The sequence below is a fragment of the Columba livia genome, chromosome 2, assembly GCF_036013475.1.
Source record: "Columba livia isolate bColLiv1 breed racing homer chromosome 2, bColLiv1.pat.W.v2, whole genome shotgun sequence".
NCBI lineage: Eukaryota > Metazoa > Chordata > Aves > Columbiformes > Columbidae > Columba > Columba livia.
In genome coordinates this window covers 68,171,766-68,187,494 of record NC_088603.1, presented here as the reverse complement: position 1 = coordinate 68,187,494, position 15,729 = coordinate 68,171,766, and the positions used below count along the sequence as shown (strand labels likewise).

General features: G+C 38.9%; 1 protein-coding gene across 3 annotated transcripts in view; it reads left to right on the top strand.

Annotated features, from left to right (window-relative positions):
- DTNBP1 (dystrobrevin binding protein 1) overlaps positions 1 to 15,729 on the top strand; it is a 73,099-nt gene that overhangs the window by 54,638 nt on the left and 2,732 nt on the right. For all 3 annotated transcript variants that reach the window (XM_065052358.1, XM_065052359.1, XM_005512534.3), the window contains exons 8-9: positions 11,980 to 12,135; positions 13,994 to 14,137. In XM_065052358.1, coding sequence (XP_064908430.1) covers positions 11,980 to 12,135; positions 13,994 to 14,137 — 300 coding nt within the window. The remainder of the gene's footprint in view (positions 1 to 11,979; positions 12,136 to 13,993; positions 14,138 to 15,729) is intronic.

The window sequence follows — 15,729 nt, the reverse complement described above, 5'->3', positions numbered from 1 at the left end:
TACTGAAATCTTGGAAGATCTAAAGCATGAGACATTTCTCAGGGTTGAACAAAACAAAAAAGTAAACCAAGCCACACTCTTCTGTCGTAGTTTACAAACTGCAAGGAAGGTAGGGCTTTGGTTTGCTTCTCATCTGCTTGTATAGTATAGGTTGCTCTTAAAGGTTTTTCCTTCAATGCTTTTAAAAAAATAGACATGGCGAAGTCGTGAGAACTGTAATGAGTTACCAGTAAAATTATGTAAGTGCTTTGACACTATATATAAAGATGACCTTTATTCTACCTTCAGTATTTAAAGATGTAAGTTTGAACAGTTTAGAACAATTCTGCTAGAAGATGGACACAAAAAAGTCAGCAAGCCAGTAAGTGCAGATCGTCTTTCAGGACTCTGATTTTTCTCCAAAAGAGATTTATCTTAAAGAAAAAAAAAAAAGAAAAAAATCTAGATCATCGAAATAATTTTACTCTTAAAACTGAGCAATTTAAAGACAGTATTTTTCAAGTTGGAACTGCTGGAGCAGTTCCAAGTCTGGGCTGCTTTTTGTGTTAAGATCTGTTATTATTGAGCTCTAGACCACTTATTATTCTGTAAAAAAATGGAATTAAGTAGCAAGTGGAATGGTTTTGAGTATATCAACGCTGGCTGCATGGAATAAAGCTTAAAGTGTTTAATTAAAAATTTTAAACTCAATATCCTTTCTTTAGAACAGATATGCTGAAAATTGCCTTACCTCTGAATCACAATCCATGTCCTAACTAAATTGTTTCTCTCTTTCACATAAACTATTTTGTTTTTAAAAATAAAAAATGTTCAGTGGAAAAAAGCACACTGATGTGTATTCCTGCACTTATCATAAGATGCCCTGTTTCCTCATTTTCACAGAAAATGAGGAATTTTAACTGTGAAAATATAGTAGTATATTCTGAAAAAGTATTTTTTTTTTAATATTCAAACACATTTTTCTCTTTGAAATGTAGTATGATTTTGTGTTGTTGTTGTCTTTTATTGTGCCTGTATAGTTGTTACTATCTGTTTGGCTGAATTTAAAAGCAACCCATTGATTGAACACTTTTGTAAGAGAATATTATCGTATACTTTGGAGAGATCTCTCTTACAGTAGTATGAAAAGTCTGAAAAACACATGCTATTGCTAACATTCCAAATTAACTTACTAGTAAATAGCATTGTTACATGTTCGGTTTTAAGAAAAGTGATGGTATCTTTGTTTTGCATTTGAGAATAGAGATATTTAAAATAAGCCAATCTGTCATAACTGATAGTTTGTGTGTCTGTTAGCCAGTTAAGTCCCCTCACGTGTTATTTCGTAGAATATTTTGTAGAAACTATTTGCGTGCTCTTGGATGCTGGTTTATTGGAGTGGATGGTACTTCAGGTCTAGTTTTGCTGATCATATCAAACATAATGAATGTTTAGTCACCACTAGGATTTCTAAAGGTGGTCTGTGCTGAGATTTGTTTGGGGACATTAAGTGAACAGTTTTGAGCTGGACTGGATTTGTAATCTAATGGTCCTTATTCTTGTCAACTTCTAAGAATGAAGAAGTAAAACCAGTAGTAATAGGACGAATTGATAGCATTTTTTTTGCTTGTATTGTAGAAGTTGTTTTGACAGAAATGGAAGAGGAAATAGACTAAGTTGCCAAGAAAAAAATACTTCAAATATTCTGTGTGTGGTACTGATATAATGATTTGCTTGTGGTGTTCTTAAAATATTAGTGCATGGGGAAATTTTGACATTGTAAGCATGTAGGCTTCTGCGGGAGGAAGAGAGCAATTTCGCTGGTGGTCCTGCAGTTCTGACTACTCTACTTGAACATACAGGTTTAATTCGCAGAATCCTTCACCTGTTATACTTAGAAAGAAATTGGAAAAAAAAAATCCCAATGCTTTCTCCTGTTTCATGCCTTTTGTAGTTAATCCCTGGTCCTTTCAGAATGATTGACTCCAAACATTTAGATGTGCATGTTTTAGCATAAGTACCTCATGTGTGTCTTTGGACAGAGAATCTGGTGTTGTGGAAATAAGGGATATATTTGCTGCTTGTTTAACGTGTGACATTTAGGCTCTATTAAAAGCCATATTTAAATTTTTAGTAACCAGGCTGTAATGTTCTTAGCATGAACAGAAAAACACTGTTGTTAACCAAGAAATAGATCTTGCAGTTGATTGCAGTAACGCTCGCAGGCTTTGTGCTTTCAGAACTTTAGTTTGATGACCAATTCAGATGAGAGAAGACTCATGATTTTGAATGGTTTCCAGCATCAAATGTTTCAAGCAAAATTTCAGTTTGCAAAATGGTTTCCTTCACTATTGGATAAAAATATTTTAAGAGTTTTGATGGACATAGAAGTTTCCTCAGAGTACAGTGTTATTTGTTGTGCATTTGTAAAGCACATCTGTTATTGAATGTGTTTTACATAATGCATACCAAATGTCTTACCATGTGGAAGAGATATGAAAATAAATTGCATTCTCTTTGCGTAATTTTTTGTGAAAGTTGGGGTTTTTCCTTTTCTGTTTCTGATTGAGCAATCATTGCTTATATTGGCCTAAGACTTGTACCAAACTTTCTCTTACAAAACAAACAAAAACAAAACACCAACAAAAAAACCCTCTTTTCAAGTCTAAAATATGTCACTGTCAATGTAAAGTAAGTCACACTGAACTATACAGAGACTACGAATGCGCAGCTCATTCCTTTTGGCTCTGAAGCCTGTAGGACTTTGGCAGCTCTATCTCTCCCTCTGGAGAGGGAGGAATACATTGCATGTTCAGATCAGAAAACTGGTTATTCTGAAAACAATATATGTAGTATTAACCCTCATTATGTTTTAGTTAGTAAGAAAGAAGACACCTTCAGTTCACCTTCACATTTTTGAGGCAAGATTTAGTTAAGCCCTGAGTGGCGTTGTTCTGCTTATAGTTTGGGTGAAAAATAGTTTCACCAAAGCAAGAGTTTGGGGCTCGGTCTTATTCTTAAGGACAAGTTGATACCTGCTGACTGATTTGCCATGTTGTGGAACCCATGTTTTCTACATGTGCACAATGTGTCATGACAGCAAAACAGCATCTCATCATTTATTTATGTATCTATGCATGCACATAATTTGATCTGGAAGGCAAATATCTCAGAGTTGTGCATATGTTAAGATTAGCACTGTTTTTGTAGTAGCAGAAGCCGTTTGCCTGTCTTTGAGGGCCTTCCAGTTGAAAAGCAAAGGCAGTTATCTTTTCAGAATGGAAAATAGTAATTAAAATGTTTGGTAGATCAATTTGTACTTTGATGATGGGATGTTATTCATCTTATTTGGGACATTTTCATGGACTTGCACAAACCTGAATTAGAATACTGCAGTGCCGTGGTTTCTATTTTAAGTACTTTGGGTTTAGGTTTGCTATTGATTAGTTTTTCCATTTGAAAATAAGCATTTTGAGTTGAGACAGAAAAAACTGTAATTGGAAAGTGCATGTATTAAATACAGATTTTCATGATGGTAGACTAGTGCTGAGTCATTTGAATTGTTTGCAAGTACAATTTCTGTAATAGTATTTTTCTATAGTGTATGGCTAGATTTTTAAAACCAGATTGTCTTTACAAATAAACCTGTATGTACTGAAGACACATGTGACATTGTCAGGTTTATTTATAGTGAAAATAAATACTTTCCATCTTACTAACAGGATCATTGTTCTTACAGTACTATAAATGGTGGATTTATAGGGAGACAGGAAACAAGCACATGAGCTCAGATGCTTGTCGATTTCTTTATTTTTGACTTAAGTTCCATACTAGTGAGGTTCAGCTTAATGTTATCCTCCCCTTGTCAGCTTTTCTTCTCTTTCAGTTGGACAGAAATCTGACTAAAGGAGGAAGTGGGGTGTTAGAGACTCCCTTCCTAACAGGGGCTGTCCTGCTGCAAGCTGAGGAGAGTTTGTGATATTCGCATCCCACTGAAGTCACGTTGCTCAATCCTGTCTTTTATAATAGAAAGACAGATATTGTTACTTAGTGTTCTTGTAAATGAAGTTGAACCAGGAAACTGGGCAATGGTGGATTATGGACTTGTTAACCCAGAAGCAGTCAAGTATGGGCCTGGAGGAGAAAATTCCTGCCCTAAAGCTTTTGCTGTAACATTACCATACTTTGCAAGACATGCATTTGCACATCTGAAAGTAGGAAAATACTGAAGCAAGTGTGGAAAAAAACCCTAATGTTCTGTAAAACTGTATATCCATGATGATTTTGACTGTAGTTAAAACCAATTAAAACAAGTCTAAAATTGTTCCTGATTAGCACATTTGCAGGCGTGAAAATTTGTCTGCTCTTAATTTAAAAAATTCGAGAAGTAGGCAAATATGCTCAGGTTTCAGGATGTTTTTTATGAGAAATAAAATGGCCAAAAGCATTCTTACTGCTTCTGAACCACAGTAGATCTAGTTCAAAACTGAGAGTCCATTATGCTGCTGTGGACCACCTTGCAGAGAAGTCCTCAGCCTGCTGTATTTTTAAGCTTGCAGAGAAAGGTGAAAGCAATTGAAAGAATTTCATGTGCAATATAGCTGCTATGTAAGGTGTTCTGTTTAGTTTGTTGCGAAAAAGTACAGTTGGGCAAGGAAGTATTTAGGCATTTAGAAACATCTTTGGATGTTCTAGGCTTGTTTGAACCCCTAAATTAGTTACAGTGTGGACTCTATTAACTGTTTAAAAACTCTAACTGGGTGGAGTCTGTCTGTAGCTCGGATGTATTCTTATCTACAGTAGCAAGCCACTGGTCTGCCTTGTAAATTATGATATTTCTAAGGCTTTAAAAAAGCTGAAGGAAACTGCGGAAGTAAAATAAATGTAAATGCAGTAACCTTTTATTTAGCTGACCTAAAAGATCCTGATTCTATCAAGCTCTAATATTCTTTTCACATGCAGTGAGGCATATGGTTATAAAGTTTGTACATGATTATAAAGTTTGTGTGGTTCTTTTATTTTAATCCTAGACGTATTTACGTTTTTAGAACCCAATCCATGCATTTGCTGTTTGGTGGAGAATATTTTTAGTATCTCTTAATTGCAAAGATTTCCTGGTACCAGATAACGTTTGGAGTTACGTGGAAGCCTTGTTCCAAGCTGTGTTTCCCGTCGTGTTGGTCGGAAGCTGCTTCTTCCTCCAGGTGCTGCTTTAGTAACTGGAATCTTGGCATACATGGGCATACGTTTTCAGTAGGTTATTCTGATATTTATTTAGGCTTATTCTGTATTTTTCAAGGATCTCAAGTAAACAATTTGCTTGTTTAAAGGGACTTTCCAAGATAAGCCAACTTGTTGAAACTGCCTATTGGGCACTGGTAAAACCTCTGCTTTTCCTCTTGACTAGATTACTTCTGGACTAATTAAAGTTCTCATATTCTGATGAAATCTATTAAAAATAGTTAGAAATTATCAAGGAATACATACAGTAATTTTTAATGACTGTTTTTTATGGAATATTTTGAAATAAATACTTTCAGTAATCTTAATTTTAGTAAAATATCTCTTCATGAAAATGCAGGCCTTAGAGAGCTGTCAGACAAATTTCATTTGGAATGAGGTATGGTTTTTTTCCAGCAGAGATGATTTTTCTGTCACAGAATCAGAATGTCCTGAGTTGGAAGGGACCCACAAGGATCATGGAGACCAACTCCTGTCCCTGCACAGGACAACCCCACAGGTCACACCATGTGTCTGAGGACATTGTCCAGTCTCTTCTTGAACACTGTCAGGCTTGGGGCTGTGACACCTCCCTGGGGAGCCTGTTCCAGTGCTCCACCACCCTCGGGGGGAAGAACCTTTTCCTCATGTCCGATCTAAGCCTCCCCTGGCACATCTTCCTGCCATTCCCTCGGGTTCTGTCATTGGTCACCAGAGAGAAGAGATCAGCACCTGTCCCTTCTCCTCCCCTTGTGAGGAAGCTGTAGCCCCATGAGGTCTCCCCTCAGTCTCCTCTTCTCCAGGCTGAACAAACCCAGTGACTTTAGCTGCTCCTCATATGGCTTCCCCTCCAAACCCTTCACCAACTTTGTGGCCCTCCTCTAGACACCCTTCAGTAGCTTTATATCCTTTTTATCCTGTGTTGCCCAGAACTGCACACAGTGCTCCAGGTGAGGCCGCACCAGTGCAGAGCAGAGAGGGACAGTCACCTCCCTGGCCCAGCTGGCAATGCTGTGCTTGATGCACCCAGGACATGGTTGCCCTCTTGGCTGCCAGGGTACACTATTGGCTCATGTTCAACTTGCCGCCAACCAGAACCCCCAGACCCCTCTCTGTAGAGCTGCTCTCCAGCATCCCGCCCCCCAGTCTGTATGTACAGCCAGGGTTGCCGTGTCCCAGGTGCAAAATCCAGCACTTGCCCTGTCACCAAAGTCCAGTGAAACCCCGAGTTTGTGTTCTGGTGAATCAGGACTTAAGTTTTTTAATTGTAATTATTTGAATATACTTACTGATTTTTAATTATTTTATTTTTTTTTTACTTTGTAAAGAGTCTGTTAAGTCAGAGTTTTAAACCAGTTAAATCTTGTAGTTTTCACTTGTTTTGTTTTCACTCCTATTTGGAGGAAAGACCTTGCATCTAATTCACATAAAAGTTGTCTTCAAGTTTTGCCAAGCTTGCCTACTTCTCAGCAAAGTATAGTGCAAGAGTGCTCTGAACTTCCTCCTTCATATTCTCAAAGTGTATTCTAAATTCTGTCAAGAATAATTTAAACATTTTTGAGAAAAACTGCATTCTTTGAAGTGCTCCCTGGTGTCTTGTGTTGCTTTGATATTTTTACTTAAAAGGGTATATAATGAGACAGATGCAAGTATAAGTTACTATGTTGTAATGTGCTTGAAAAGTTACTTGGCTGTCTCTTTCTTCCGTTGTCTGTTTTTGTGTTTTTATCGTTCTGGTTTTTGAAGACTTTCAGTTGTTTAGTGAATAGGCAGCTTACTAATAGGTTTTAACTGTCTCCCGCAATATTCTTGTGGCCAGATTATGCTGTTACAGTCTGGATGGATGGGCAACAAGATGGATAAATAACTGGTTGGCTTCAAGGGTAGTGGTTAATGGGTCACACTCTGCCGGGGGGCTGGTCTTTCCCTGGGGAGGTGTTGGAGGACATTCTCACAGAGTTTGCAGATGACACCAAATTGGGGGCATCTGTCGATACAGCGAGGGCGGAGCTGCCATCCAGAGGGATCTAGAGATGCTGGAGAAGTGGGCTGGCAGAAAAATTGCAAAACTCAACAGGTATGAATGCGAAACCCTGCGCCAGGCAGGAGGAGCCCCTGCAACAGGGGCAGCCCTGCAGAAAGGCCCTGAGGGTGCAAATGTGGCCAGGAGATCAAGGGAAGGAAGGGATTATCCTCCCTACTCCACAGTCTTTGAACCATGTTCAGATACTGTGTCCAGTTTTGGGACCCCAAGTGCAGGAGAAACATCAAAAAGCCTGGAGTGAGTTCAGTGAAAGGCTGCTTGAGAATCTGATGTCTTTAGTGAAAGCAAAAATCCCAGAGAAGAATACTTGCCTATATTTTATGGTCTGGTTGAATGTGTCTACAAAAAACAGATGAACTATAGAGGGGGGGGAAAAAGAGCATTTAGTCTAACCTCTGGTTTTCATATTACTGTGTCCTTCCCTCTTCAGAACAGATACACTTATGGATTCCAGTTCACATGACAACTATAAAGTAACATAATAAATTAAAGGAAAATAAACTGATTGTATAACAGTATGAAAGCACCAAAACACCATCCATTTGGACAATTTGACATCTTTCACTTTCATGTTAGGTCTAAGGGATGCATTAGGCAATCTAAACAACAAATGTTTTCAGCTGCTGGTTATTTTTTTTTAGTCATTCTTCTAATTTGATTTATTTGTAGCCATACAAATCTGTTTTGCGTAACTGGAAAATGTTTTAGATTGAAGTATGAAATGGTTCCTTAGTTTGTTGGTAGGGTAGAAATTTGACTGCACAGAGTTTTAATTTGTAGGAAATGTCAGGCATATGAATTATATCAGAAAAAATGTCCTTTATACTTGAGGTATATGGCTATAAGCTATTGTAATTTGTTCCTTTGGAATTTGGATTCTTCTAGTGTCTAGTTCAAACACTTAAGGTACTGGGGGAGGTTTTCCCAGAAATAGGGTTCATTCGTAAGTAAAAATATTGTGTAAAGGCATTAAGCAATCATCTGTCTTGTGGTCATAGCTTTAATTAATCTAGTAATAGGAATACAGTGTCTGGGTAGCACAGCTTCTGGCTACAGAAAGAGACCAGAAATGATAATTAAGATGTGAAAACATGGACTTTGTACTAAGTAATGACACTGTACTGCTGCTCTTGTCTTGATTTCTAGGTCTTTGGCCTATTTGCACACTATATGGTGGGGATTTTTTGTTTGGTTTTGTTTGTTTGTTTGTTTTTAATTCTGTACCCACCCTCCTTTTTTAAAAAAAGCTGAGGGATAGAACACCTATAGGGAAAATCAATACATTAAGGACTGCACTCTGGGCACTGTGGTGTGGTTGTTTTGTTTTTGTTTTTTGTTTTGTTTTGGGTTTTGTTTGTTTTTGGGGGTTTTTTTGTGTTTTTTTGGTGTTGTTGTTTTTTTTTTCCTTCTTTCTTTTTCATTGACCTTTAAGAGCACAGGGCAGTCCTTTTAATGAGTGGAATTAGCTGGTACAACTTTCCCAGTCGCATTAACTGGTACAGGCAGGTTCCACAGGGGCAGAAGCAGATGATGCCTGTAGCTTTTTCTCCCACTGAGGTATTTGCAGAAGTAGAGCATCCCCTGAAACCTCCTGCTAAACCCTCCCCTGGCCGGAGGAGGCAAGGGCAGCGTAGCAGCTCGGTGGGGGTGCAAGTACCCAGGGGATGGTTCAGCCTGGGGTGACTGGTTCCAGGGCAGAGCAGACTTCTGTGCTCCAGCTCCTGTGTAGCGAGTGCAAGGCCAGGGAGAGTGTGTTTTTCTGCAGTGTTGGAGAAAATGAGGTTTTGTAGCAAATGGAAGTTTTGTGGACAAGCGCTGCCGCTTGGGCTTGGGCAGAGGCCGCCTGGAGGTTGTGCTGTGGGTTGGTGGGGCTGCTCCTGGGGATGGCGCAGAAGGCTGTATGACAGTGCTTGAGTTTCCAGTATTTGAGAAATACTTGCCTGCTTTTAGTTCTGTTCTCTTAGAAGTCATTGCTGGTGGAGAATTGAAGTTGCCTTTTGTTTGGGTTATCATGGCAACTCCAGTACGTCTGCATCTAATTGCGAATTAGCATTTTCTGTGCAGTCTGTCTGCCTTTTTTTCTTCTGTGCACAGCAGTTCGATTGAGAAATAGGTGCAGTTACTAATTCAAAGGTACAATTTTACAGTGAAAGGAGAAATGCAATAGTAGTGTGTCAGGTCTCTTTGCATTCTGGGAAGAATTCATATGTGGACGTGCACAGTTATGATGGTGTATGGCTGATACTTTTGTCTTACAACTCCATTGGTGCTGGCTCTATTTAGTGTTTTATAAACATGTAAAACTACACTCGGATGATGGAAAACGTAATTCTGAATAGCATTGTGAAAGAAACAATACTCCTGATTTCTGTGGTTTCATGTTTGACAGTTAGTTTAATCTAGGCATCCTTAGCATTTCTTGGCAACAAACAGAAACCCCAAAGGTAGCAGTTTGGTTTTGCTTAGCCAAGCAACTTTTATTATACCTGACAGAGCGTGAAATCGTGCAGCAAGGCTCCCGATGTTTACTCTCTCTAAGTGACTTTGGAGAACAAGCCTATGACAACTCTTCAGCTGGCATATTTGGAGTTTCTTTAGAACATGTCAGCACAGCAGGCGGTTGTTACTGTTTAGCTTTGGCCAGTGACAATTTCAATAGTTAGCAGAACATTTAGGTAAAAGGAAAAAACAGTGTGCAGTGTTAAATAAGAAGTTGTATCAGTTTCAGATGTTACTTAGATGCTGTCTCTGTCTTGGGGTTAAAAATATCCTGAACTGCCAATATAGAGTGCAAAACTGTCAGAATATATTCTGAGAAAGTCAGGAAATTTGTGTTGTCAGTGAGAGCCGCTGGCTTTTATTATTACAATTGAATAGCATTTCTGCATCATACATAATAATATTAATAATTGCTCATCATTCAAGACTGTAGTAAGGGACTTGCTCCAAGGAACACAGTCATCGTACCCCACAGTGGAACTGATAATAAAGACATGTTGACTTAAAGGAAAATGCTTTACATATTATACACTGATGCATACTTCTGAAATCTGCTTCAAGAAAAAAAAAAGATTTCAGCTTATTTACTGATGTTTTAATGGGCATTTGGTGTGTCAGTCTATTTTCGTGGCTCCTTTCAGCAACTATCATGGCTCAGTTGTTCTGTATATGATCCATGACTTTGATGCAGGCAAGCAAGTGAATTACTGCTCTCTGATGTTTTTGCTTGGTTTAATAAGACATGTTCTGCATTAGGATAATAATCTCCATAATGGTAAACGCTTCTAATGAATTTCCTTTTTGTGAGATATCGTTAATGTAACATTTTCCCTGGAAGACTGACATGAGGCTTGTCTTAGAAACCATACACTCTTTCAGCTTCTATCCGTATGGATGCCATATTCTAGCTGTGTCTGTCTGCAGGTTGAAAGCGCGGACGTTTTTTAACCCAGCAGTATGTGTTGGAGCTTCCCCTAATGGGTAGCACAGCCCAGAGCAGCAGCTTTTCTTGCCGCCCCCATCCTTTCCATCAGCAGCTCAGCTGGCAGATTCTTTTTTTTATTGTAAGCGGAGAGCTCGTGAGGCCAATTTAGAAAAATGAACAGAGAACTCCGAGAGGAAGGGTTGCAGTTGATATATTCCTCCTAAAAAGCTTTTATTTTTTTTTTCTAAAGCATATTCTAATAGTGGTCTGGCTAGAGTTAGTATTTCAATAGCTACCACGTCTTTTTATTGTTCTGGAAGATGTTATTCTTCACTAAAGAGCACAATTCTTTTCTTTGTACATCCTCTGGGCAGGCAGCGACTCCTGTAGAGCAAAATGGGAGGGAAAGAGTTCTTCTAATGCTATTCAATCTAATATTTCTTTTGCTGTAGGAGGAAAGAGGGAGTTCTAGAGACCCAGCATAGATACGTATAAGCAAATTTGGTTGTCGCTGTTTGTCGGTACAAGCTGTATGACCTGGCCCTTTCTGCTTCGTGTCATGTTAGTAGCTCATGGCAGTTGGATCTGCTTTTTTTTTTGTGTCCGTATCATCATCGTCTTCTGGCACATTCTTTGTTGCTGTATACAGAGAAGACCCTGTGTATTAGCGTTAACGACTGTGTGGAGGTGTCACTGAAACCAGTGCTGTTTACCTGCCTCCCGTTGGCTCAGGCTGCCTGCACAGCTCCTGTGGATATGTACCCACGCTACGGGTAGGGTGTTCTTCAAAGGATTTTTCCAGTCACTCTGCAGGCTGACAAAAACAGAATCTCACACGCACGTGCACGCACACACGTATGTGTGTGCATTTATATGTGTAAGCATGCGTATATATATTTCCACTTGTGTTAGAAATGTGTTGCAGTATTCAAAGTAAAAGCATTACTTTCATGCGTATTGGGTACATATGATAGCAGAAACCTGATAGCTTTTTTTTTGGCAGAATTCTGAAATTGTGGTTATTGATGGACAATGCTTTCAGGTGTTGCATTTCTACACTTCAAGAAATCTGTATCTCACCCTGAGATGAATGCTTATGACATCACTTTGATGCAAAGGTTATGCTGCTTAATATAGTATTCTCAGTTTTAAAGTATAATTGCAAAGTGCAGAAGCCTTCTTTTATATCAGCCTGTGTTAACAGCCTGTAGTAACAGTCTGTCAGTATTGAACTGATTCAGTAGCTTTTAAATTCTGAGTCAGGGGGATACACACATGCCATGTTTTATTTGTTTGTTTGTTTCACGCTCAGCCGAGCTAGATGCTGAACATGCACAGAAGGTTTTGGATATGGAGCACACCCAGCAGATGAAGCTAAAGGAACGTCAGAAGTTCTTTGAAGAAGCCTTCCAGCAGGACATGGAGCAATACCTTTCTACAGGATACTTGCAGATAGCAGAGAGGCGAGGCAAGTTTTAAAATACCTTCTGTGTAATCCACAAACTCACAACTTGCAGAACGTTGTTGAGGGGTCAGAGTCAACAGCAGTTTTAACGCTCACAGCTGATGCTTTGTGGAATTGAAACTTTGGATGAGCTTTTTAAACAAGCTTTGGGTTCCAGGGGACCTGGACAACTTTAGAAATGCAAAGCACTGAAGTACACCTGGAACAGCACTTTCCTCTGCAGCTGAAGAATGCATCCATGTCTATAAAGATGTGGATGGAGGTGGCTGCTTCTGTCCACTGGATTTCCAAAGGTTGGGATTGTCACCTGCCAGGAAGTGCCTCAGAAAAATTCTAAAAGTCCAGATGAAAGCTCAGCGTTGTATTTCAAAACAGTTGCCAGGTGGTAGCTGTTTCCATTTCTCTGCAACATGCAGGGTATGTGATTAGGACATGGGAGATCAGATTAAGCTCTCTCCTTTTTTGTGACATGACTCAAGTCTGGCATCTCCTGACTAGTTAAAGCAGGAGAATGCCATAGACACAGACACTTCTGTGGGAGGTATCCATCTGTTGGGCCAAAATGCAGGGACTGTAGGACCAGTAAGAAAACAAGCAGGAGATTACATCACTCATGCGGCAGGAAAAAATAGAGGTTCTGTCCCTCTGCCAGGACCAGTTCTGCCGTCATTTGTGATGTTGGAGCAGGGAATACAGTCCAGGCTTTCCATTTTTCTGAATGAAATGCTACAAATGCTTTTCTGCAAGAGGCTCTAGATAGGTTGCTAGGACAGCCTTCTGAGAAGTGGGAAATGTTTTAAAATCCTTTGCTCTAGGAAGGAATTGAGTTTGCGTCCCCAGAACCACTTAGGCTGTGAGTGGGCATTGTGACTGGCTGGTTAGTACTGGATATGTGGCCCTGTTAGAAGGTGAGCATGCCTGACTTTCTGAACCTCAGCTTTGCAGTATAATGCAAACCATGTATGTCCAAGAAACTGTTGTAATGGAAAATTTGATCCTGCAACTGTATTGTATTTGGGGGAGAAACAAAACAGAACCAAAAAAACCAAATTATAGGATTTTGTCTCAGTTCACATATGGAGGCTTTTAATAGTGTAATTATTAAATTTAGATAAACCACTGAACTCTTTATTGTAATATTTGATGTTATACATGCAGCAACTGGACTTAAATCGGAGCACCCCTGAACTTGTTATGTTTGTATGCTTAGTTGTTCAAGGAAGAAGATGCTCATCTAAGTGTTTAATTCCCTTGTGAATTGTTGCTACAATATCGACAATAATAAGCAGTTTGCTTGAGTAATTAATAAAGTGAAATCTCCATGCTGAGAGAAGATATTGGGCATCAGCCTAGGCTTTATATATGACTGCTGTTTATTAGGCTGATTGATTGAATGGGGAAGAAGAATGGCTGCTCTCTGTTAACATTAATCTTCATTTCTGAATGTTCATGTCCCTTTGTGTATTGACATTTCGTGGTTGTGTGTTTAAATGTCTTTGTTCTTCTCTAAAAAGACTTCTAGTTGAGAGAATTGGAGTGTTACAGAATGGAAAGTTTCAGTCTTTGCCCCTGAGCCCCATCCTAGCATATTTCAGACAATGCTATTGCTCTAAATATTGTTGCTAAAAATGTTTTGTTTTACAAGAATACTAATGCGCATTAGTTTCAGGACAAAGATTGCCCAGAGCACTCTTGGATTTGGGCTGAGATTGCTGCTGAGCAGCTCCCGTGGGTGTGCTCCTTCCATACTCAGTTTAATTATTACTAATGCACACAATTACAGCAGCTCTTGGAGCCTTTATAGGGTAATAACATCCTGTAGCTGATTGTCAGTTTGCTCATTGCCCTGTTTTTACTACAGAACCGATTGGAAGCATGTCTTCCATGGAGGTGAATGTGGACATGCTGGAGCAGATGGACCTAATGGACATGTCTGACCAAGAAGCACTTGATGTCTTTTTGAACTCGGGAGGCGAAGACAATAATATGCTTTCTCCTATGCTGGGTATGATGCTAGTAATGACAGTGTGCTTAGAGACAAAGTGATAAATCACCAGAATTGCTCTGATTTGTAATGGGTGATTTTATCTCATAAAATGCTACACTTTATGTAGATTGAATATTTTTCATTAGTGGTTTTCAAAACATTAACGTTTGGTTGGAGTACAAGAGCGCTTGCTGCAAAAGTACTTGATATTTCTGGACTTGCTCTTTTTTTAATCTAGTGGCTGCAGCTCCATGTTACGTTTGTCACAGTATGAATAGGTGTTACATACTGCTTTTAAGGTGCACTTTTTTTCAATATGAAGTTAATAGAGGACATTTTAACAAACATATGAACAGAAAGTTTGCGGTAATTAGTTTTTTGGTTTTAAGACTGCTTTCTTAAAGTTTGTCCAGCATTTTGGTATTTTGAAGTAAGCTCGGACTAGTTGTATAGTGTAAGATCTTCAGCAAGAGGTATTCAAAGACACACTTCTGGAAGCTTCTGAATAGTGATTCTGATACTGAAGCTCTTTCATGTAGCCTTCTTACAACTAGTAATATTAGTTAAATTGGATTAAATTAATCTTAATCCAAAGTTTTGTTTACGTGTTCTGAGGAACAAAACCAGATTTACATTTTGGAATGTTGCAGCATGATGAGGGATCGACTTAAAGCAGGGAATTAGTAATACAGGATACTTTATCCAGCAGGGAAGCATGCTTTCTTAATTAAAAACTTTAGTACTAAAATGCCTTATCCCAAAAGAGCCAAATGAGTTTTCCTGGGGGAGATGATGAAGCTCCTTTACATGTACATTTGATTTATTTTGAAAATAAAAGTTGAAATATTTTTATAAAAGTACTTACAGTGAAGAAACAGCATACTTTAAATCCCATTCTATATTTTAGGATACGTAAAGAAAAATGTTTATAATATCCTGGAGTAATTTTCTTCCTCCCTATGTAGAGGTGATTATTACCTACTGTGAACATTGAAAAGCTTGGGGTAAGTAGTCAAGGCACACTTGACTACTAAAGGTTTTTGTGGGGTTTTTTTGCAAAAACTGAATTCAGATGGCTGGTTTTGGATACGCATAAATTCCTGCATTATTAAAGCTGGTTGTTGTTTGAGCACACAATTAATTACAGAATCTAGGACTGTTTTTCCCTTGCTGGGTCATTGGCAGGTGTCCGACCGAGCAGCTTTGTGTCTTAGCACAGACATTGTAACTGGATTATCTAAGGAAGTGTAGGTTGTTTTTTCCTAAATAGGTGTAAAACTTACAAGCCTTTGAAAAACAATATAGCATTTATTTTGTGCTGAAATGTAAGTATTACAGTGCATGTGGATAGATAGCGTATATGTAGTTATTATATATGTGCACCTACACTGTCATATAATGTACTGGTGCTGTAACGCTCTAGCACTGTACCCTTAACGCAGAGGCTGGATGGGCTTGCAGCAGGACTTACTCCTCCACAGTTACTACTACTACAGTGCAACAGCTTTACTGTTACAGTCTTACTGTTGTGGTGCCAAAGGATTGATTTCCCTCTGAATTAGAAGGGATTTTTGTGCTCGCTTTAAGGACCTTACACCCTGGTTTCAAGC